Source organism: Neofelis nebulosa, chromosome 8, assembly GCF_028018385.1.
Source record: "Neofelis nebulosa isolate mNeoNeb1 chromosome 8, mNeoNeb1.pri, whole genome shotgun sequence".
In the NCBI taxonomy this organism is placed as follows: domain Eukaryota; kingdom Metazoa; phylum Chordata; class Mammalia; order Carnivora; family Felidae; genus Neofelis; species Neofelis nebulosa.
The window spans coordinates 70276934-70300604 of NC_080789.1; the positions used below are offsets into that span (position 1 = coordinate 70276934).

The following is a 23671-nucleotide window of genomic DNA, read 5'->3' on the forward strand; positions in this document are numbered from 1 at the left end:
GATGGGATGGCCCCCGCCTGGGGGCAGCCGGAGCTAGTTGGGGACGCCTTGCTTTTCCTCAATCCAAAGTAGGTCTGGAGTGGGAAGCTTGGAGTAGGGGTGGGTTTGTATTTGGATTTTTCTGTGCTTGCCTTGGAGACGCTAGGGCGGGTCACACCCCTAGTCCGGGGTCTGAGGGCCGAGGGGGAACTTTGCACCGAGAGGGGTTTAAAGTAGGTCAGGGAAATGGGACTGGGTGCTCCGCTATTTAAAGCTTGGCTGCTGATCTCAGGTAAGGCTTCGCACGGCGGAGGAGGGAGTCGCCTCCCTCATCAGTTCCCAATTATTATCTCTTAGACTCGGTTCTTTGCTGCCCTGGAGGAAGAGGCTTGCATTTTGATGGAGGTTTTTCTTTCTCCCCCACCCTCCTACCAGTTTGGGGGCTTGGTGTGGACCCCTCTCTACAGATTGACGTCTTAACAGAGTTAGAACTTGGGGAGTCCACGACTGGAGTGCGCCAGGTCCCCGGGCTGCATAATGGGACGAAAGCCTTTCTCTTTCAAGGTATGGAGTGCGCGCCGAGTCCCCAGTGCGGTTTCAGTTCCGATAACCCAGGAGGGAGTTGGCCTCGCAGCTCCTCCTAACTTCTGTATTGCCTCATGGATGATGACAGTAATCTGGACCTGAGATATGGAGGGGTTAACGTGACAGACACACACCTTCCATCTCTTTTTAAGTGGTTTGGTTTTTCCCTCCCGCCCCCACCTCCTTACTTTGTACTCTTGCCAGTTCTAATGGATAGTTCCTTAATTACTGTACAGAAACTCCGATGGCAGATGGTTGATTTTAGAGTCTGGGGAACAATGAATTATAGCACAAACGCCTCATTTGGGTGAAATTGATTTAGGTAGAAAATAGGATAGCTTAATCTTAGTTAAGACACTGCTCTCTGAAAGTTCCAGGTACAATGGTGCCTGGTTGGGAGGTATTTCTTTATGTGGAGTAGCTTTCTGGAAAAATGAATACCTCTCAATAATTTTATCTACTGTATATCACAAACATACTATATGTAAAACGATTTCTTATTGAAAGATCATGATTCTACTCTAACAATGAGAAAGAATAATATTCTCTTAAATATGATTTTGAAAATCTTTCAAATAAATTTTAATTCAAAGGTATATCTTGTATCACCATTAATTGTATACTTAATATAATAAAACTTTTCTTTTAAGTCAGTGGATGTTGGCCATACACGAATGTCTACATCATAATTTATATATAAAAGTATAGTTTGAAGCAAATTTCAATACATCAAGCTGTCACCTTTGATTTACCAAAGCTTTTGAATATTGCTTGATTTGTAATATGAGATTCTAAAAGGTAGCTAAACACATACAGAAAGATTCGTTTCATATATGGTGAAGTACAGATGAAGGTAAAAGAGAAATGAAGTTTGGCTTAACATAGCTGATGAACTGACTAAACTAGCCACCCTGAGTTTTCTTGTGTGATTTTGGTGCCATGGCTTCATAATTACTAAAGAGTTGGATGTGCAAAATAAAACCACTTCAACAAATCTGCCACCAAGAAACAGAAATAAAATAAAACTTGAATGTCTCTGTGGTGGTGTTGTTGCCTGACATAGCCAGTATGTGTCACCATGGACAGTAGCACTAAAGCTTACAACGGGAAAAGGAGGAAATTGACATGTGCTGCAGTTATTTAAAACAAGCTTACTCTTATAAAAAATGTCATTTTCTGTTTTAATTATGGTGAGCCCACTAACTATTTCTATTGTGATAAATATTTGTGATGATATTTTATTTACTGAAACGTCTTTTGAGGGGAGGGGTAGAGGTGCAGCCTAGCTATCGAATCCTTTAAAAAGAATGACTAAATCTAATAAAGGAAATAAAACTAGACTGTCAGCAAAATTCACAAAATGGAAGAGAAGTATCATTAGGGATAAGCTTCTGGTTTTTTCTTCTTTTTAAAACCTCTGATTTTCAGTCCCTGTGAACTGGAAGCGAAGTTATTTCAGGACTGCTAATCTGAGTAACTGAAAAGCTTTACAGAAGCTAACGCTCCTAATAAACAAATGATGTTGAAGTGCCCTTAAAATTTCCAAAGCTCCTTTAAATTATACTAGTGTTCTTAGTTTTCTCAGAAGAGTATCTGAGCTGTCACAACTAGAAACCTTCAGGACTGTGATTTTATGTTCTCATGCTAGACAATTAGACAATTTCTAGGAAATAGTCTCAAGGCACAAATATCTTTTCCTGGTTAATTTTTTTAAAGCAATATTTAGTATTCATCTTTATTTAAATTGCCAGTTCATCAAGGTAGGCATTGTGTTGCAAATGAATTGTCCATTGTAACTACTTATCAATGCATATCAATGAATTGATTTTATTTCCTTGTTGGTACTAAGCCCTGCACTGAGTAAATGCCTAACAAATCTAGTTTTTGAGAACTGAAGATGTAAAATTTCATTTCCTGCCAAATTATGAGCTTTATTTCTTATAGCCAATCAATCAGCAAGTATTTGCTACCTGCTGTGTTCTCAGTAGGCATATGTTACTGATCTATTGATTATGCTCTACTAACTTCTTTTATTCTGAGATTTAGATTATCAATTGACAACAGGTGGATCTTTGGCTCTGCTTGGTAGTTCTGCATTCCCTTGGAAATATCTTTTCTCTCCTATTAGAAAATATTGTTAAGAAGCCACTTCTAACTCCTACTGCTTCACGGGGATTCCATGGCTTTTAGAGAGACAAAAGCTTTTAGATTCTGAAGATTTGATGGATTTGATTTATGGTCAATTGAGGGTGTTGCAGATATTTTCGTATAGTGTGTCAAATATCATAGGATGGTAACAAATTACAAAACTTGTGAGATGCTCTCAGATTTCACATGAACCTATCAGATAAGTTACTTTGTGCTATCAAATATGTTCTATATAGATGGAAGAGATTTTGAACCATTAAATTTCTCCTGCAGTGATAAAACCATCTTCTTTTGTCTCTTAGCTTTGAAATAAAGAAACCTCAGCATATAATTTCCCAATGATTTTTGCTCATTTAATATTGCTTCTCCTTTTGACTACTTCATTATTCTCTGTGGTGCTATTTAAGATGCTTGTAATTCAGTGCTTTTTGAAACTATAAAATAACTTTTGTAAATTATTGTGCAATATGAATCTATATTAATAATTATTTTATTATATATAATAATAAAAGCAAGTGGGAATATATTTCCAAGTCATATCTGGTTTTTATCATAATAGCAACTGTATCACTAAAAATTTAGTATCACTAAAATTGTTTTGTTGTTGTTGAAATTTGATTTGTAGCTGAATTGGAAATTGAAGTAAGAAGATGCTAAATTAGATCATCCTTTAATAAATGTGGCTTTTTATGTGTGCCAGTTATAATCATTTTCAAAAGGAAAAAGTATCCAAGCAACAGTTTGGAATCTACATCAAAATCTAAGTATTTCTAGCTTCAGTCTGACTCATAGCCACAAAAATATATTACATTTTTAAAAAATAGAGGACTGAATGCTGACAATGAAAAAGACCTCTGAAGGCTTGTAAAGAGTTCTGAAATCTTAAGGACTAGTGTAATTGTAGATAGAATTCTACCTACTTACCTTGTTTAAAGTCTAGGAAATATTTGTAAAGATAATGTTCTTTCTTCTCTGTACATGGGAGACCAAGAAAGAGAGCATAAGAAACACAGTTCTAGCACTTTCTAGCAATGTTAGCATGATTTTTTAGATCTTTGGTTTTAACACTTTCTTTGGCCAGATTCCCAAAGTTGATAGTTTCATCTGTTGGTTTAATAAAATTTCTTCTAAGGTGTTCACAGATTTTATGATATCATTAATCCCCGCAAGAGAAGTAAGATAAAATCAAAGCATATTTTCTTCCTGAGTTGGGAATTTAAAAATAAGCCTAGTAGTCAGGGCGCCTGGGTGGCTCAGTCGGTTAAGCGTCCGACTTCGGCTCAGGTCACGATCTCGCGGTCCGTGGGTTCGAGCCCCGCGTCGGGCTCTGGGCTGATGGCTCAGAGCCTGGAGCCTGCTTCCGATTCTGTGTCTCCCTCTCTCTCTGCCCCTCCCCCGTTCGTGCTCTGTCTCTCTCTGTCTCAAAAATAAATAAACGTTATAAAAAATTTTTTTTTAAAATAAGCCTAGTAGTTATTTTTTTTAAAGAACTTTAAGATTTTAAAGGGAAAAAAACGTCCACAAGCCTACTCTTAGGTCAGTATTTAAAAACAGGACTGAAATTGGGCATTTGGTGTTAGGCCATTGACTTTATTAGGTAAAGGTAGCTGCATTAAGGAAAGCAAGCTTGCAATGAGTATTTGTCAATATGATGGTCAGTGGACATCCATGGACTAGGGACAGTGGTCATTGGTGCCCCAATAGAATAGAATAACACAGTGACAAAGAGATGGGCTTAGAAGTCAAGATAGACCCAAGTGGAATCTCATTAGTTGTTTTACTATGGTAAAGTTACTCAATTTCTCTGAATTTCAGCACCCTCAATTATAAAATTAATGTTGTTATCGGGATTAAAGGAGATATGTTCATTCATTTAAATAAATTTTTGTTGTGCAGTTGTATTCTGCTAGGTGTTAGGCATGAAGCGAAGGAATAAGTTAGAACTTTAGTTTCAGAGTGTCTTAAAGATAGTCATTAAATAAATATTTACATGGATAATAATTTAATCACTGTTAAGGTAAATGCTATGAAGAAAAACTAAGAGTGCAATGGGAATCTATAATCTAGGGAGTCATAGGATCAGGGAGACTATCTTTGAAGAAGAGTCATTTAAGCTGATAGCTGAAGGATACTTAGTCTGTAGAAGAGGGGCTATGGGGATTCAGAGAGGGAGAATCACAGAGACAAAGGAAATAGCATGAACCAAGATCCCAAGCCTGGAATGAGCATTGTGCATTTGAAAAAAATGGAAGAAATTCAGAGTAGTGGAAGCATATGGTTGTGATATGAAATGATCACAAATGAAGAGAGCAGAGACCAGATTACAGGGTAGGCCATGTTAATAGAAGAGAATTGAAAATTTGTCATTACATAAAGATATATTGTGGTAGGCAGAATAATGCTTCCTCAAAGATGTTCATGTCCTAATACTAGGAACCTGATACTGTGTTATGTTACCTGTCAAGAGGAAATTAAGATGTATGTAGAGTTGCGGTTGGTAATCAACTGACCTTAGGGTAAGAACTATTCTGGATTCTATGGTTAGTCCCCATGTAATCACAAAGGTCCTTTAGATCTGGAAGAGGGAGCTAGAAGAGTCAGTGTCAGTGATGCAATGAGAGAATGACTCAACCTGCCATTGCTGCCTTTGAAGATAAAAGTAGGCCATGAGCCAAAGAGTGTGGGCAGTCCTGAGAAGGTGAAAAAGGCAAGAAAATGGATTTTCCCTTAGAGTGTCCAGTGCTGCTGACACTTGATTTTAGCCCATTTCTGACCTCCAGAACTGTGAGATAATAAATTGTGTTGACTGAAGTCATTAAGCTTGTGGTGATTTTTTATAGCAGCAATAGGAAACTAGTACAGATTTTAATATGTGGACGTGGGGGCTGCTGTAAGAAATACCCAAAAATGTGGAAGTGGCTTTGCAATTGGGAAATGGGCATAGACTCGAAGAATTTTGAAGAACATTATAGGAAAACCTAGATTGTCTTGAATAGACTGTTAGGAACAATATGGTGATGGCAATTCTACTAGGAAGGATTTAGAAGAAAATGAAGAGTGTGGTACAGAAATCCTAAATCACCTTAGAGAATTCTTAAATTGTCATGAACTGTTGGTTATGTGGACGTTAAAGACACTTGTCCCTGGGAGCTTAGATAGAAATCAGGAACATGCTATTGCAAACTGGAGGAAAGGGGATCCTTGTTATATAGTGGCAGAAAGCTTAGCTAAATTGTGTCCTGCAGTTATGTGCAAAGTAAAGCTTGTAAATATGAACTTAGGTATTTAGCTGAGGTGATTTATGTGCATATTATTGAAGGTGCAGCCTGGGTTTTTCGTACTGCTTCCTCTAGTAAAAAGTGAGAGAGGCAGATTGAAGGAAAAACTATTAAACAGAATGAAACCAGAACTTGATATTTGGGAAATTCTCAGCCTCCCAGATTGAAAATGATGCTAAAGTGAGGAGATTCATTGTCAGGAATGCCTGCCTTGGAGAGAAAGCCGATGGTTTTCTAGGGAAAATGTTTTGCTAGGGTCTCAGCAGTAAGGTCAGAGTACTCAGTCACATAGAGGGCTCTTTGAAGAAATTGAACATGCAACTCATGGATTCCCTCAAACATCTCAGCAGAAGCCAGTTACAGAGATAAATGTAGCCAAGAAATATCTGTGGAGGAGCCTCTTGTCTAATGGAGTAAATCACCATGACACATATGGGGGGACCCATGTGGTTCTTGAGAATACTATACCAGCAAAAATGCAACTGGCTGGGCCTGAAAAGGGAAGTGAGGATGTAGTAAAAGAAGGTTGTTGATCCCTAAAATTCTACAAGCAAGAAACAAGCTGATTAATCTACTCAGCTGGAAACACGAACCACCTTTTATGAAAAAATAAGGTTGACTAAGAGGGTACAACTGAGAGCCCAGAAGGCATAGCTGAGATCCCAGGAGGTGGAGCCAAGGACCACAGAGGACTATTCCTAGACTTTGAAATCAAATATAATTTGCCTAGCTGGATTTCAAAGTTGCATGAGTCTGATGTCTAATTTTTAAACTTCTATTTTCTCTCTTTTTGCATGGGAATGTCTATAATTATTATCCCATGTCTATTGCACCATTGTATTTTGGGAGCAGACATCTTGTTTCTTGAGCTTGACAGGTTCACAGATGGAGAGGAACTGTGCCTCGGGATGGATGGTACCCAAGGCCTCATTTGTACCTGATTTAGGTGTTGACATTTGGGGCTTTTGAATTGATAAGATTTAGACCAGATTTAAACTTCGAGTTGATATTCTACTGAGTTGAGACTTTGGGGACTTTTGGATAGAGTGAATGTATTTTGCATGTGGGATGCATATGAATCTTTGGGTGTGAAAGACGGGCTGTTGTAGGCTGAATAACGGTCTCCCAACCGTTTACATACTAAACCCTCAGAACCTGTAAATATAGTATGTTACTTGGCAAGGGGGGGATTAAGGTTACAAAAGCAATTAAGGTTGGTAGGGCGTCCGGGTGGCTCAACTGGTTAAGCGTCTGACTCTTTATTTTGGCTCAGGTCATGATCTCACGGTTCATGGGTTCAAGCCCGAAGTTAGGCTCTGTGCTGAGTCTGCTTGGGATTCTCTCTCTCTCTCTGTCTGTCTCTCACTGCCCCTCCTCAGCTCATGTGCACTTGCTCTCTCTCAAAATAAACGAACATTTTAAAAAAAGAAGTAGTTAAGGTTGCTAATCAGGTGATGTCAAATATGGAGATTATCCTGGATTATCTGAGTGGGTCCCATGTAATCGTAAGGATACCTTAATTTACGGAAGAGGGAGGTAGAGGCATCAGTGTCAGTGTGATGCATTGTGAGAAAGACTTGATAGGTCATTGCTGGTTTTGAAGTTGGAAGCTGGTTGTGAGCCAAGGAATGTGGGAAGCTCCTAGAAGCTATAAAAAGCAAAAAAAAAAAAAAAAGGATTTTTCTTTTAGAACCTCTAGGAGAAACACAGCCCTGCAAACACCTTGATTTTAGCCTAATGAATTCATTTTGGACTTCTGACCCTCAGAACTGTGAAATAATAAATTTGCATTGATTCAGCCATTAAAGTGATATGTTACAGCAACCATAGGAAACTAATATATATGTTAAACATTAGCATCCATTTGTTTTGTAACTGAATTAAATTTTATTTTGAGCCCTCTCTCTACTATGCATGAGAGTGTGTTTGTAGGGTTGTTGGAAACTTGAATTAGCCGGTTAAAGTTATGTTAGTCATTTGTAGTTTAAAATAGTTTCTGGGGCATCTGGGTGGCTCAGTTGGTTAAACATCTGACTTAGGCTCAGGTCATAACCTCACGGTTTGTGAGTTTGATGCTCGCAGGGGGCTCTGTGTTGACAGGGCGGAGCCTGGAGCCTGCTTCAGAGTCTGTGCCTCCCTCTCTCTCTGCCCCTCCCCTGCTCGGTCACTCACTCACTCGCTCTCTCTCTCAAAAACAAATAAACGTTAGAAAAAATTAAAATAATTTCTTAACGTGTAAAGTCAGAGGCTTCATACTGAATGCTGAGTCTTTAAGAAATTCTCTCCATCATTTAGCTATGAGATCATTCTGGGAGCAAAGAACAAAATCAAGCACCGGGCTTTTTGATTGTATTTATTTTTTAAAAATAGACCCTTCCTCCCTCAAAAGGTTAATTCAGAAGTGGAGGGGGGGAAGTTAGCATGAATATTTTAGAAGCAGAATGGATAACACTTAGCATGGTGTTTGGCACCCAGTGAGTGTGGTAGGCATAACTATGGGCAGGGGCAAGCATAACTGGAAGTCTTTATCAAAAGTGCCAGGAATTTCTGTGGGATGCCAACTAGGTTTGGTTTGGGAGGAGCTGGAGCAGTCTTGACAATCTCCAACAAGTGGATGACTTTGAGTGTCATGGCTGAGGCATACCCTGGATAGCAGTTAAAGTGAAGAGCCTCCACCTTTCTTTTCCTTTATTCCATCTCCCACTGGCTCCTTGTCCTCATGTTGGTCCCAGAATCTAGTCTTGCAGACACCTACCCTCTTTCCCATTCTTGTTAATACCTGCCTATAATTCAATACCTGCTAACTGATAACTTAGGTATCAGACATTAAGGCCTTACAGTGTGATATGTCTCCTGTTGATTTTACTTCAATTTTATTAGTTGGTTTTTTTTTGTTTGTTTGTTTTGTTTTTTACTGCAGTGCTTTTGTGTATAAGAATGGGGCACACAGTATAATGGGGGGGTGTTTACATAAAATATTAGAGGAGGTAAAATAGGAACTGAGATTTAATTATAATAGTGAAGAAGATGATGGGCATTGAAGAGGGCATCTTTTGGGATGAGCACTGGGTGTTGTATGGAAACCAATTTGACAATAAATTTCATATATTAAAAAAAATACTGAAGAAGAAAGTTTGGGACTTTATCTTAAAGAATGAAGCTAAAAACAATGAAAATTATATGCCTCAGTGTATATATGGCAGAGTGTATGTAATCATTTAACTGAGTTAAAAACAGAGCCAATAGAGCAAAATCAAGTGTTGTATGTGTGTGTGTGTGTGTGTGTGTGTGTGTGTGTGTGTGTGTGTTTGCAAAAACATGTGAGGGCTCTCTCTTTATCCTTTTAATGCAAAACCATTATGTTTTGATGTTTGTCATAATGGTAAAATTTTTATTTTTTATTTTTATCTACCTGTGTCAGACCACCAGAAGTTAGTGCCTTTGTGTGTCATTTGAGCACTTTTCTCACATGGTTTTTTATAGACTCTGTGAAAATTTTCATCTTTTGCTAGCTAAGTTTCAGTTAGAATCAACATTGAAGAGGTAGATATATGTGCAAACTCGTTTTATAAGCAAACGCTTTATTACTGGATATTTTTTGTAATGATGACTTTTGTTTCACTCTGTAAACTCATTTGTTGGAACTCAGAAATGGGCCACTGTAATTAAAAAGAACTAGGGAGAGAGCTGGTGGGAAGAAAAGTGGAGCTTGACTCTTCCCTTTCCCGTTTGGCCTGCTGCCAGCCATTGGGCCCTCGGACAATTGTTTACCGAGTCATTCTTAATGGTGCCTCTGCTGACGTTCTTCATTCTGGGGAAGGGATGGGGAACCCAGGCAACCACATATCTTTCCCTACAAAAGGAGGATTTAGAATGAGGGCAGAAGACCACTGCTCTGAAAGGTCATACTCTAATGGCCTGGACATAGGGAAGAAATGATGGAAGGGACTGTAAATTCATAGTGAGACGCAGTAGTAGTTGGGTCCATGGACTCCAGAGCTGGACATGTTGTGTTTGAATCCTTTGTTTACTAGTTGCATGACCTTGATCTTGTTCCTTAACTAATCTCTGAGATAAAAGCAGCACTGCTTCTTAGAGTTGATGTGTAGATAGATTGTGGATGAAACTGTGTCTGACATTTGCCAAACATCTAATGTATTTTAAGTATTTTTTTTTGATTTTCGAATTAGCTTAGCAGAAAACCATGCTCCTTGGATTATTTTAGGGGCTTCCTGGTAGAAGCGGTGGGTTTTGTGAGGGAGCTGAGGTGAAGTGATTTTCACATGAGGCAGAGAAGACACATGAAGGTAAACTGAAGTGGGGGAGAAACCGGCCCTGAAACATCTTCTGTTCTGTTTTTGCTGTCTTGGTTCTACGGGTGGAAGAGAATATGCAGATGTGGGTGGAGAGGAATGAGAACACATGGCAGATTTGGAGAGGAAGGAGTGTAATTTGCCCTGTTGCACCACTGTTCAGAAGTGGGGGGACCAGAGAGAAAACCCACAAAAGAAGATTCATAGCATAGCTCCTCTGTAGGCACCCAAACACACTACTTTCTCGACATATTGAAAGGTTAGCTTAGTGTTTGAGTTGTGACAAGTGTTAGCAGTTCTGAGGAACAAACGACATGATGGGGGCATTACTTGGCTCTGTTGGGGTAAGCTTGGCTTTCCTCGGCAAGGTGGGAACTGGTGGTGGAGGATAATATTTCAGGAGTCTTCAACGTGAGCCCAGGAGCCAGTGTTAATGTTGACAGAACTGTTGGGGTGGTCTTGTGGATCCTCTGTGAATTGGGGTCACTTTCCTTCCATTTCCTGCTACTTCTTTGGCTTCTTCTCTTGAGTATCTTGCTGGCATATATTCTTTATTTCTATAGTCCAGAGTCCCTGTGTCAAATTTTTATCCCAGTGGCCCCCTGAGACCCTGGTCTTGAGTGACTTGCTGTATTGTTTCCCTATTAAGACTGTAAGATCCCTAGGGAACTGGTCATGCTCTATGTTTCTTCTGGCCACCAACAACTCTATGCCAGTTCCTTCTCTCGTTCTTCTTAATTTTTTTTCCTTTTACGTATTATTCAGGAGTCAGCTAAGCTGTCACTTTGACTACAAATCCTTCCTTTGGTGGAATTATTGTTTCTTCCTCTGTGTTCTCCTAGCATCTTCTATTAAAACAACCATCTCACTGTATTACTTTATTAAAGCTTTCTTGTTTTTATGTAAAAAAATCTGACCAGTTTTCTTTTCGTTGTTACTACTTTCCTGATCCAAGCCGCCACTATATGCTGGATTACTGCGGTAGGCTCTTACGTGGTCTTCCTGCTTATGCTTTTGCTCCTCTGTAGGCTGTTCTCAACAGAGTTGCCAGAGTGATCTTTTATTATTTTTATTTTTTAAATGTTTATTTATTTATTTTGCCAGTGGGGGGTGCAGAGAGAGGGGAGAGAGAATCCCAAGCAGGCTCTGTGCTGTCAGCAGAGATCCTGACCCAGGGCTCTATCTCAGGAACTGTGAGATTATGACCTGAGCCGAAATCAAGAGTTGGACGCTTAACTCACTGAACCACCCTGGCGCTCCCAGAGCGATCTTTTAAAAATGCAATGCATATCATGTTACTGGTTTGTCCCATTCAGTGGTTCTTCATTTCACTCAAAAGATGAAGTTCTTATTATGCCCTACAAAGACCTGCATGATCAATTCCACCACCCCATTACTTTTCCAGCCTAATCAGTTCATCCCTCCCTTTGCTCACTTTGCTTTAACTCCACCGGCTTCCTTGCTGTTCCTCAAACAGGCCAGTTACTCTTTTGCCTCAGGGCCTTTGCACTGGCTGTTTGCCTGGAATTCTCCCCCCCCCCCCCATATATCTGCATGTTTTCCCCTATCCTTCAAATGTTTTCTCTAATATCAGTTTTTTAAAATAAGGCCTACTCTTACCACTGAGTAAAATTTCAGGTAGTCCTATACCTCACAAGTACTCTTTATACTCCGTGTTCTGATTTGTTAGTGTTTGTAGCATTTATCATCTAACATGCTATGTAATACACTTATATATCATTTGCTATCATTTGTTTACCATCTGTCTCTCCTGCTAGAAATTAAGCTCAATAAGAACAGGGATTTTTGAATGCTTTATTCACAGTAACCCAACTGTCTAGCATACAGTAAGAACTCCATAAAAATTTGTCCCATGAATGTATTTATTTTGCTGACTAGTTTGTGATCTCTTTAAGGCTTGTTTCTTCTTGTAGTGTCCTATCATGGCAGCATATAATGTGCTCAGGCAAATATCGGTAAGTGAATATTTGTGGCATTGAATTGAGTCCAAGTATTCACTGCAGATATGATTTTTTTGGGGTGACATTGTTATGTTTTATATTTATGTAACTTTAAAGAAGGCTAAGGAACTCTTCTTTTGAGTCAAAACACCTACTACTTTCTTCTTTAGTCATGGGAAAAGGTAAGAAGGTTGAAAGACATGGAGAAAAGGTAGTTTTGATTAACTTAGTTCTCTGAATTATTCTGAGAGGTCTCTTCTGCATTCTAAAATAGAGCGTGGTGCACAGGAAATATAAGCATGTTGAGGAACGTAGACATCCCTATGGTTGTTGACAGTGAGAGTTTACAATTTGAGTCTGAAGTATTGTGAATTCAGCATTTAGCAGAGGTGCTCATATTCATTTGAAAAGTACTGAGAAACATTTCAAAGACAAATAAGGATTAATTTGGATTATCTATGCTGTAGTACTTCTCACTACTGCAAATAAACCAAACTGGAGTACATCCAGAGGAAAGCAACCCGGTAGTCAAAAGCTTTGGAAACCATGTCAGATGAGGAATGGTTGAAAGAGCTTGGAATTCAGAATTTTTAGCCTGGACAATAAAAGATAGTGGAGATATGACTTTTTTTTTAATTTACATATTGGGAGGATAGTCATGTATAAGGGGACTTAGATTTATTTTGTGTTGCTCTAGAGCAGTGATTCCCAAATGTCAACCTGATGATCAATGGTTTATTGACTACCTTGTTAAAAATGACTCCCTGACCTTCCTAAACTAACTAAATCCATATCTCTGGGGGTGCGTCCTAGGAACCTATATTTAAAAAAATTCTGTGATTTTGATGTTCAGCCAAGTTTGTGAACCATTTTCTAGAATTGAGCCATCCTATAAATATAGTAGCTACTAGCCATGAGTAGCTATGCAGTACTAGAAATGTGCCGAGTACAAACTGTGATGCAATGCAAGTATAAAAATACATACAGGGTACTAAGACAGTACAAAGAAGAATGTAAAATATCAATACTTTTGTATTGATTATATGTTGAAATAATATTTCTGGATATATTGGTCAAATAGATATATTATTAAAATTAAAATCACCTGTTTCAGTCATTAAAATTAGCTATCCATCCATTTATCCATTCCATTCAATAAACACACTTCTAATAATATTCAAAGAGAGTTCAAATGACCTATTTTAGGAAAAAGTTCCAGTGGGGTGGGGGTGAGGATTAGACTAGATACTTTCCAAGGTCACTTTAGTTCCTACTGAAATTAAATTAGTCTCTTTTCCCTTTGAATTAACTGTTCATTTTATTGTAACCTCTGATGTCCAGAACATCTTTTTCATCTTCCTGATAATCCTTAACACTCTCGTCAGAACATTACCTTTTAAAAAGGATCTTGGATCGTTCCACTACTCTTATTAAAGTTTTCTACTGAGAGATATCCTGTCATTTACTGCTGTGTATCTCTTTTATAAATATGTGCATGTGTATCTGTTTTATAAATGTTCATTCTTAATGGTAGTGATCCATTAGTTTCTTCCATAAACCGGTGTTTTAGTATTTAATCTATTTTGTTTGTCTATTTAAGTAGAGAATCCCCTAGGCAAGCACTATGTCTAATTCTGTATTCTTACAGTCTAACATATTGTACTGATGGACCATTAAATGTCCCAGAAAAAGTGCCAAATAGATTAAGTATTTCAGAGAGGAACATAACCTGTATTTTTAGAACTTATTTAAATTTCCAGCAGTAATTGGTAGCTGAACATCCTCACTATGAGTTGTGTGTGTTGACATATACTTGTAAATGAGCAGGGCTCTTCCTAGAGACTGACAGGTTGTTAAAAAGAAAATAAAAAAGGTCTATAAAAATGGTTGGTCTGTGCTACCAATGAGATGTAGTGCTCTGATAGTCCCTGAATGTTGAACCTGTTGACTTTGGAGGAGAACATTTCGTTCACTAATGTGGTTTGCTGTATCCTTCCTATATTTCATCAAATTGCTAATTATACTATAAATATAGATTCTTTTAAAGTGTCTGAGTACTCCAGAGAGACAGCTTATTTTATGATACTATCATTCATATGTTTGTTCTTCCTTCAGAGGCTGATTTTCAAAAGTTCTGTTGAAATGTAAGTATTAGTGTTATTGCTTTTGTTAATACTTTCCATCCCCTGATGTTCAGAGTGAATTTATATAGGATGCTTAATGGATAATTTAATTCAAGCATCTTAGGGAAATATTGTGACTCTAGGCTTTATGTTTTTGCCTTTCAAATGAAAACTGAGGGACTTTTCATGATAGAAGAAGAAACATTATATACAAGTAAAGGGGAGAAATGCTTTAAAATATCTGAAAGAAGGGATTGTTGAATCCAAATTTGAGTCCAAAGAATCCAAACTTGGGCTTGTGTGGAGTTTTAGTACACTTAATGTTCCATTATTATTATGAAAGAAAACACACAAATGACTTTACCACATCCTTTTACTTAAAGTTCAAAGGTCAGAAATTGGAACTCATTTTAATTAGATTTTTAACATTTATTAATTTTTTTTTGTAACGTTTATTTATTTTTGAGACAGGGAGAGACAGCATGAATGGGGGAGGGTCAGAGAGAGGAGACACAGAATCTGAAACAGACTCCAGGCTCTGAGCTGTCAGCACAGAGCCTGATGTGGGGCTCGAACTCACGGACCACGAGATCATGACCTGAGCCGAAGTCGGACGCTTAACCGATTGAGCCACCTAGGCGCCCCAGAGTTTTAACATTTCTAATTCAAATCTAGGTCGGCATTTACCATATCCTTTACCAAATTCTTCCTGAAGTGCATCACTAATTTCTATAGTAAACAATAATCCTGAAGAGACAGGGCAGTGTTTTAAGTTATACTTTTTAGAAGACTATTATGTTATGAGTTGAAGTGAAGGATTGTTTGAAGTTTAAACGGATTGGGTATAAGAACTTGAGCTGGACCGGGAAGTTGCAGTATGGGAATTTGCAAGAAGTCGGCCCTGCAAAGGGAAAGAAAAGAACACAGAAAGGATGTGTGTTCATTGCCACTCACCTTGAAGGCACTAAGACTCTATGCAGAGGTCAATTTTTAAAAGTCGCTACAAAAATCTCATTATCCTTATCATAAATGTTTCTCTACAACAAAGCATCTCATAGTAGATTTTCATCCCTTTGCTGCTGTGGGTCCAATTTTTAATAATTGGTTGCATTTACAGTGAAAATAGTGTAATTTAAATTGTTCTTTGATAACACACTTCCAAATTAGAACATGTTTCAGAGACTAATAGAAAAAAATGAGTGTTCACTCTGTGAATTATTGACCAGGCAGGAAACTGTCAAGTGGGGAAGAACCCACCTATTTAATGGATGATTACTTTTTCTTATTTTGGTCAGCAAATTAGTAAAGTCAGAGGGCGAAGTTGGGAGCAGGCCAGATAGGCTGTGGAAACTTGCAGGCTCAGTCTTATTTCTAAAACTTCACAGGACTGATGTTAATTACACAGGCATCAGGCAAGAAAAAGTAAGGTTTTAAGTAAATACTATCCTAGCTGCCTTATGAAGAAACTGGAGCCATCTGTGTGTAACAAAGCTTTTCTCTCATGGGAAAATATAGACTAGAGGAACAAATGCAGAACTACCTCATTTTAGACTTTCTGAAGTTATTATATAACCATGCAACAAATGTGTACTACTGAGAGATATTGGAGGATTCATTTTCTTCCCACACTATCTTAATGGAAGGAGTTGGTAAGGAAAATACAATTTGTTAACATTTTTTTTTTCAATCTTGTATGTTGATATATGACTCTACAGAAGGGAAATATCAAATCATTAAATTGAAATAGAGTGTTTCAGGTAAAAGTCTATTAGAAAAAAGAGGAAATCAAATGCTCTGTTGATGTTGATGACTATTACACAGTGAACACATATATGACTCCACAGAAGGGAAATATCAAATCATTAAATTGAAATAGAGTGTTTCAGGTAAAAGTCTATTAGAAAAAAGAGGAAATCAAATGCTCTGTTGATGTTGATGACTATTACACAGTGAACACATTTATATTTTAGTGGATTAAATGAAAGGACTCAAGATAAATCTATACATCAGAGGGGATAATGCGAAGTGTGAAAGAAATGTTTTCAGTTCTCACTGCAAGAGAGACTTGTTTTTAATTAAAGTAAAATGGAATGTACTTCCAAACAAAAGATCAAATGTTTTTGAAGGGTGAAACCTGTCCTTGTGACATTGTAGATATTGAGGAAGAGCAAGATATGGCATAAGACTCCACAAAACAGATTCAGCTGTCAGGATGTGATGCATGAAAAGACCTGGGTACTGCTGGCTCTGGAAGTGGGTCTCTCTGGAGCAGATTGATGCTAACATTTGAAACTGAAATAGGCCATTTTGCACATGGTGCATCATCCTTCTCTAGGAGAAATGGGGCTTATAATAAGTGTTAATCAGCCACTATTCCCTCCTCCAGATAGACTTGTTAAGCATTTTTGCATTTTGATTTTGAAAGCACTATTATCTTTGGAGCTATAGTTTAATTTTATCTGTAGCTATAGCTGTAAATAAAAAAAATTACTGGTAAAAAGTGAGAATCACAGCAAAGGGGTGCCTGGGTGGCTCAGTTAGTTGAGCATCCGACTTCGGCTCAGGTCATGATGTCGTGGTTTGTGAGTTCGAGCCCCGCATCGGGCTCTCTGTGGTCAGTGCAGGGTCTGCTTTGGATCCTCCGTTCCCTTCTCTCTCAGCCCCTCCCTCATGGGCATGCTCTCTCTCTCTCTGTCTCTCTCTCTGTCTCAAAAATAAACATTAAAAAAAAGAAGATGACAGCAAAATCATAAGCAGGATGCTAGAAAAGATTGAAACAAGGTAATATTTGACTTCATCTATATCATTCTGTTTAATATTACCATGTACTAACAGTGGTTGGCTACTGGTTGGTTATTTTTTTTAATGTACATTTCTTGTTATTGACATGCAATCATTAGCAAAGAATACAAATATGGACTTGTCTGAAATTTTATTCCATTTACTTTTTCACATTATTGTGAAAGAAAATGCATAGCAATGATTTTACCAAATCTCTTACCAAATTCTTCCTGAAGTTTACCATTAATACATATTTATGAGTGTGAATTCTTTACTCTTGATTTATGGTGATGGGTGGTGGTGGATGGGTGAGTTTGGAAGACTAACCCAATCAGATGTTGTGTACTATTTCCAGGAGAGTAGTGTGCTGACCAGATTGCTTTAGTATTTCTATTATAAACAATAACTGTTTAGGGCTCCCTTGTTGATTCTTTGAACAAAAGAGGAAGCACTGCTGAATTACTCGATTAATATGATATGGATAGCATTCTAGCCTAATTTCATTCATAGTCTTATAATGTACATGCAATAGAGATATTTTAAGGATACTGTCTGTGAGATAGACTCCCACATTTTCCTAATAACCCCAAAAGCAAAATCCTATTTGTTTCATCTAATCTCTTCATCTGGATTCACCACTTTCCTCCTAAATAGCACTTTCTTCTTCCTGATCTCTTTGACTGTTCTCTTTCACTGATGTCTGTGTTATTGTCATCATTGTCACAGGTTTATAGAGTCCCTACAGGCTCCATTTAATGGTGTTGCCAGGGCTTTGTTGCAAGTCCCTATCATTTCAAATTATTTATTCATTTTATTACTCTTATCTTGTATTTCAAGTTGGTAAATTTTGCAACAACTCTGAGAAATTCAAGTTTTATAAACTTACTTTATTCAATGAGCTGTATCAATTCCTTCTGGTGTTAACTTTTTACAGAATAAAGCATTATTATTTTGTATTGATACTCCCTTTGATAAATGAAGGCTTACTCTCTCTCAATGTAATCTTTAAAATTATAACAAATAGCCTTTAATAATGATTTGTTTACAAAATGATTACTATAGCTTTAGAGCAAATCAAAATATTTTTAAAATGTACTGATACCATTAAAAAATTACCAAGCAGTGTATAGGGTAGACATTCTTCTTACTCCATCTCTTACACTTTTCCACTTATACAGAGACTTCTTATACTTAATTCATTTTTCTACTGTTGGAATTATTTATGTCAACATTACTTGTATAATCAGGAAAAAATAATATATTTTTAGCACCATTAAGTTAGTAGATTTTTCTCTCAAAATGATCATTATTCCCTATGGAATTAGGTCCATCTACTTTTAAATTATAAATATTTTCATTGTGACATAATGAATGTACAAATCTTTAGTGTTTGAGGGGCTCCTGAGTGGCTAAGTTGGTTAAGCGTCTGACTTCGGTTCAGGTCATGATCTCATGGTTCGTGAGTTCAAGCTCTGTGTCAGGCTCTTTGCTGACAGCTCAGAACCTGGCCTGGAGCCTGCATCAGATTCTGTGTCTTCCTCTCTCTTTGCGCCTTCACCTTTCACACACTGTCTCTCTCTCAAATATAAATAAACATTAAAAAAATCTTGAGTATTTGATAAATTTTGATAATTATGTAATCATGTAATCATTACCCAAAACAAGACATAGAACATTACCATTTCCCCAGAAAGTTCCTTCTGTCCCTTTGCAGTACATTTTTCACCCTATCATCCACATGATTTCTTATGTGATAGATTGAGTGCCTATATTTGGGTTTTATATAAATGGAATCATGCAGTATGTACTTCTTGGTGTCTGGCTTCTTTCACTTAGCATAATGGTTTTGAGATTTATCAATGTCATGTGCATCAGTAATTCATTCCTTTTTTTTTGGTTGCGTATTATTGCATTATATGAATATACCACTATTGCTGAGTATTATTTCGTTGTATGAATATACAACTGTTGATAAGCATTTGGGTTGTTTCTAGTTTTTGGCTTTGTGAGTAAGGCTGCCATAAATTTTTTTGTACAAGTCTCTTTTGGACATAAGCTTTTGTTTCTCTTGGGGTAAATACTTAGGAGAGAAATTGCTGAGTAGATGTAGTTAACTTTCTGAGAAACTGCCAAACAGCTCTCCAGACTAGTTGTACAGTTTTGGATCATTCTGGACTCATATAGAAATGCTCCACATTTTCATGAACATTTGATTTTGGTTGTTGTTTTTAATGTTTATTTATGTATTTTGAGAGAGAGAGAGAGAGAGAGAGAGAGAACACGAATGGGGAAGGAGCAGAGAGACAGGGAGAGAGAGAAAAATCCCAAGCAGGCTCAGTGCTGTCCATGTAGAGCCCAGAGCGAGGCTTGAACTCAAGAACCATGAGATCCTGACCTAAGCTAAAACCAAGAGTTGGCTGCTTAATCAACTAAGCCACCCAGGCACCCCTGTAGTCTTTGATTTTAGCCATTTTTGTGGATGTGAAAGGGTATATCATTTTGTATTTAATTTTCTTTTTCTTGATAATATTATATACTACTCACTGACCACTATATATTTTCTTTTTGTGAAACATCTGTTCAGTTGTCATGCCCATTTAAAAAATGGGTTTTCACCCTTTTTATTGTAAGATTTCTTTGCATATTGTGACTACAGATCATTAGTTAATATGTTTTGTGAATATATTCTCCCAAGTTTGTGGTTTGTCTATTCATATTCTTAATAGAGCCCTTTGATGGACAGGGACATTTAATTTTTATGAAGTCCAGTGATAAAAAATTTATCATTTCTTTATTTTATGGTTGGTGCATTTTGTGTTCCACCCAAGAAATCTTACAGCCATCTAATTTTACAAACCTCTTAATTTTAAAAACCTCTTAATTTGTGAGTACCTTTTTCCAACATATAAATTCAGCAGAAGGAAACATCTAAATTATGTTAAAATTTCAAAGCAGACTCTCACATAATTATTGCTTCCATGGTCCAGGGACATAACATAAGTCAGTTCACTGAATTACATATGAGATTATAAGGAGTAGTGAGGTCAGTGGCTAAATGGAAAAAGCTGAGACTTCACTTAAAGCTATTAAAATTCAAATTACATGTTTAGAGATGTATGGGCTGTTGGGGGGCTGTGACCCCTGCCTTAACAAATTCTTGAAATAGAGTGGTATTGAATGATTTTTGTCTAGTGGTCATTCCTTAAATCATGAGCTCTTTCAGGTGAGAAGGAGTGATCAGTCTGTTGGAAAAAAAAACAGTTTTTCAGATAGTCTGTCACTTCTGCTTTTTTCTACCATAATGATGAGTTTGTCTCTGGGAGGCTCATCCTCTGGTTCCTCTATCTGTGGTGTGTGTGTGTGTGTGTGCGCGCGCGCAAGCATGTACGTGTGTGTGTGTGAATGTGCTATGTCCATCCCTCTGCTGCTCTATGGAGTGATGTCCCATGCCTACTTTTTGCAGACTTTTAACAGTGCTGTTTGCTCTGCTAGCAGTTGTGGCTCAAGCGTATGGCTGCTGTCACTTTTTACACTGGCTTCTTTGTCAGTTGGTCAGAACCTGGCTGAGCACCTTATTTCAGTGCCGGTGCTATAACAGCACCATGAGGTGTGTGTCTAACTCCCTTTTGACCCTAGCCTGAGTGGTTGGCTCCTTTGTATTGCTGTCTGTAAAACCATGTCACTGCTTCTCTGGTAGGCTCTTTGGCAAGGTCCCCAACCAGACCTTGGGAAAGGTAAATCTCAGTACATCCTTTCTTCTTAGCCCGCTGCACTACTGAGTTTGCTTTGATTTAGCTGGACTCCAAGCTGATACAGTTTTGGCAGTCCCCCAAACCATCATCTCATGTTCAAAGGGGAGTGGGCAAGAGGCCTTCTCTGTTCTCTCTGATGCCCTCACTTGGTTAATGAAACTCTCTCCAGGCCAAAGCCCCACAGAGGAAAACCTTTCTTTCTTCTTTGCTCCTCTTTTTATTTTCTTCTCAAGCCTTTCTGGTCTTAAGGAATGTTTTTTTATTTTTATTTTTTTTATTAAAACAATCTTCTTACTTCTCCCTCCTGCTCCTTTGCTGTCATTGGTGAGAAGGGTATATTTAGTACACTGCTGGGGAGCTCTGTGAGCCACATTCAACAAGCTTGGCTCTTGGTATATACAAGGAAGATCTTGAGAAATTTATAAAATCCTCTCTGGAGATAGTTAGCAGGCTTGCAAGGCTGTAGTCTTTCTGCAAAATCCTATTTTTGAATTACAGAAATTGAATATTACTTAAGATTATTTGTTTGTTTGTTTGTTTATTTATATGTATTCTGTACTGAGCCAAAATCTTCGTTCCAGGCAGAAGGATGCTTGAACTAGCTAAGGTGAATGCCTTCAGAAAGGCTCATTAATAATTTATAAAACATTATCCCTGTTGCACATAAGAAAATAGAAATAAGTCCACTGTGTTAAATCCACTGTATTAGTCTCAGCAGAGTTAAATAGTACATAGTAATAGGATATGTGATTATAGTACTTAAGGAACATGTGCCTTGGTTGGGAAGATAGGAGTAAAATATACATATAAATAAGATAATAATGCAATACTCTTACTTTATAAGAATAAAGATTCACATGTTTGAATCTTTACCATATCAGGGAGCCTGGCATGGGGTGAGAGTTACTGTCCTGCCAGTGGTAATAAGGTGATGGTGGTGACTGTACGGCCGAGTCCCTAATCCACTCCTGTGGTCCTTTTTTGTCCTGGCCCATCAGCCTGGAAGCTATCTGAAGCACAGACTGTTGTATAACCTGAGTTCTAGTATCAGGCATTGTATAATGTGGAGGGAACTTTTCCCTGCTGATAATCAGCTTCTCTCATGTTCCTGCAAGATATTCTGAGATTAAAAAGCCACTTTCAAAAGACCCATGGCTGGTATTGGCTTCAGGACATTATTGTTTCTGAAATGTCAGAACACCAGGGTAGATAATTGTGGGAAGTGGTGTAACTGAAAAGCCCCAGTAACATTTGTAGGTATCATACAAGTCATATCATATCACAGGGGTCAGATGGACACTGAAACATCATTCGGATAACTTGAAAATTACTGGCCTGAGAAAAAACTAGAAAAAATATGTTTTAAGATTTATTTTGCATCGATCATCTTAAATGGGCTCTGTTGCTTACAATAAAATGCCAAAATGCTTTGGTATACTGTCTGAAAGTGGAGAGTATAGAAGAAAACTTAGATTTTTTTTTCCACCTGGAACATGGGCTAGTCTTCTATTGCAGCAACTTAAAATGCAGTAGATTGCAGCAGGAGCAATATTGACATGACAAATGATAATGGTTCCAGAGGAGCTGTGCTGATCAATATTGTTAGTGATCCGTAAACTGAGGACTCTTTTAGTGGGGTTTGATATGATTAGACCACAGTGGCACTAAAGAAGCCATACGCTTCTGTGGCATCAAAAATCTTCATAAGAACAGAATGTCCGTGTTGATGCTGACACCATAGACTGCCTGGCAATGTGGGAATTTTTCTTTAGGATAAATGTGTCATTAGCTATCACGGCTCCAGAGGAACTTTTGTGGTCTTTGGGGGTCAATAATCTCTAAATACGTACTAGCATAATGAGCCACAGCTGCTATGAGAGCACTTTTATAGACATCTGGCCTATAAGTTATTTCTTAAATGGCCTTCAACCATATACAAGGCCAAGTCAGTAACTTCAAGGGATCCACTCCAATCATTAGTCCATATGGTTATTTAGTGCTATTGGTGTAAATGTTCTAAGTCCGTTTTCATTGTATTAGCAGCTTTTAAGTCCAGAAGAAGTAAGTACTGTCTTCAGCATGGAACTTTGAGTCATTTTCTAATCTAAAATCTTGACTTTTAAAAGCCTTCAGGATTAAATATGTGACATAAATAGAGACTAACTGAGGCGGTCAAAGAAAAAGTACATCTTGGATTAAAGACTTCCTGGAAATGGAGGCACATGGTATCTTGCTGCCACAAGGTAGATATGGTAATCACACTGATTGACCTTTAGTTTTTGCCTGAGGGCTGTGTGTGTCTATCATGTATGTGTGTGTTTATGAAAAATCTCTGGTTCACAACATTTCAAATCTTAATCCTTGGCACCGGGTTGTTTCCTTTGCTTCATAATACTTAGTTTCCATTGAATTTAAAATTCAGCTTTTACCTTAGAACTGCCTTCAGTCCCCAGCTCTCTGAATCAGAGCTGTCCAATAGAACGATGTGATGGAAATGTCCAGGATGGCAGCCAAAGCCACATGTGCTTCTTGAGCACTTGAAATGTGACAGTGTGAATGAGGAACTGAATTTTAAAATTTTATTTAAATGTAATAACTTAAATTAACTTAAATTTAAATTTAAATAGCCTCCAATGGTTAGTGTACTGTTCTAGCCCAGTATACACCACACTGCAGGCCACAATGTATACTTCTCTGTATTGTGTTGAATAGCACAGCTCTAAATACTGTCCCTCATTTCTGTTAACCTTC

The 23671-nt window shown here is 37.8% G+C and overlaps 1 protein-coding gene across 4 annotated transcripts in view; it reads left to right on the forward strand.

Moving 5' to 3' along the window:
* The window catches only part of NELL2 (neural EGFL like 2), a 408634-nt gene that overhangs the window by 60644 nt on the left and 324319 nt on the right, over positions 1 to 23671 (forward strand). For 3 of the 4 annotated variants that reach the window (XM_058743047.1, XM_058743046.1, XM_058743049.1), the window contains exon 3: positions 415 to 543. In XM_058743047.1, the coding sequence (XP_058599030.1) occupies positions 415 to 543 (129 nt within the window). Of the gene's footprint in view, positions 1 to 171; positions 272 to 414; positions 544 to 23671 lie in introns of those variants that run through there. The other variant, XM_058743048.1, reaches the window with a different exon arrangement.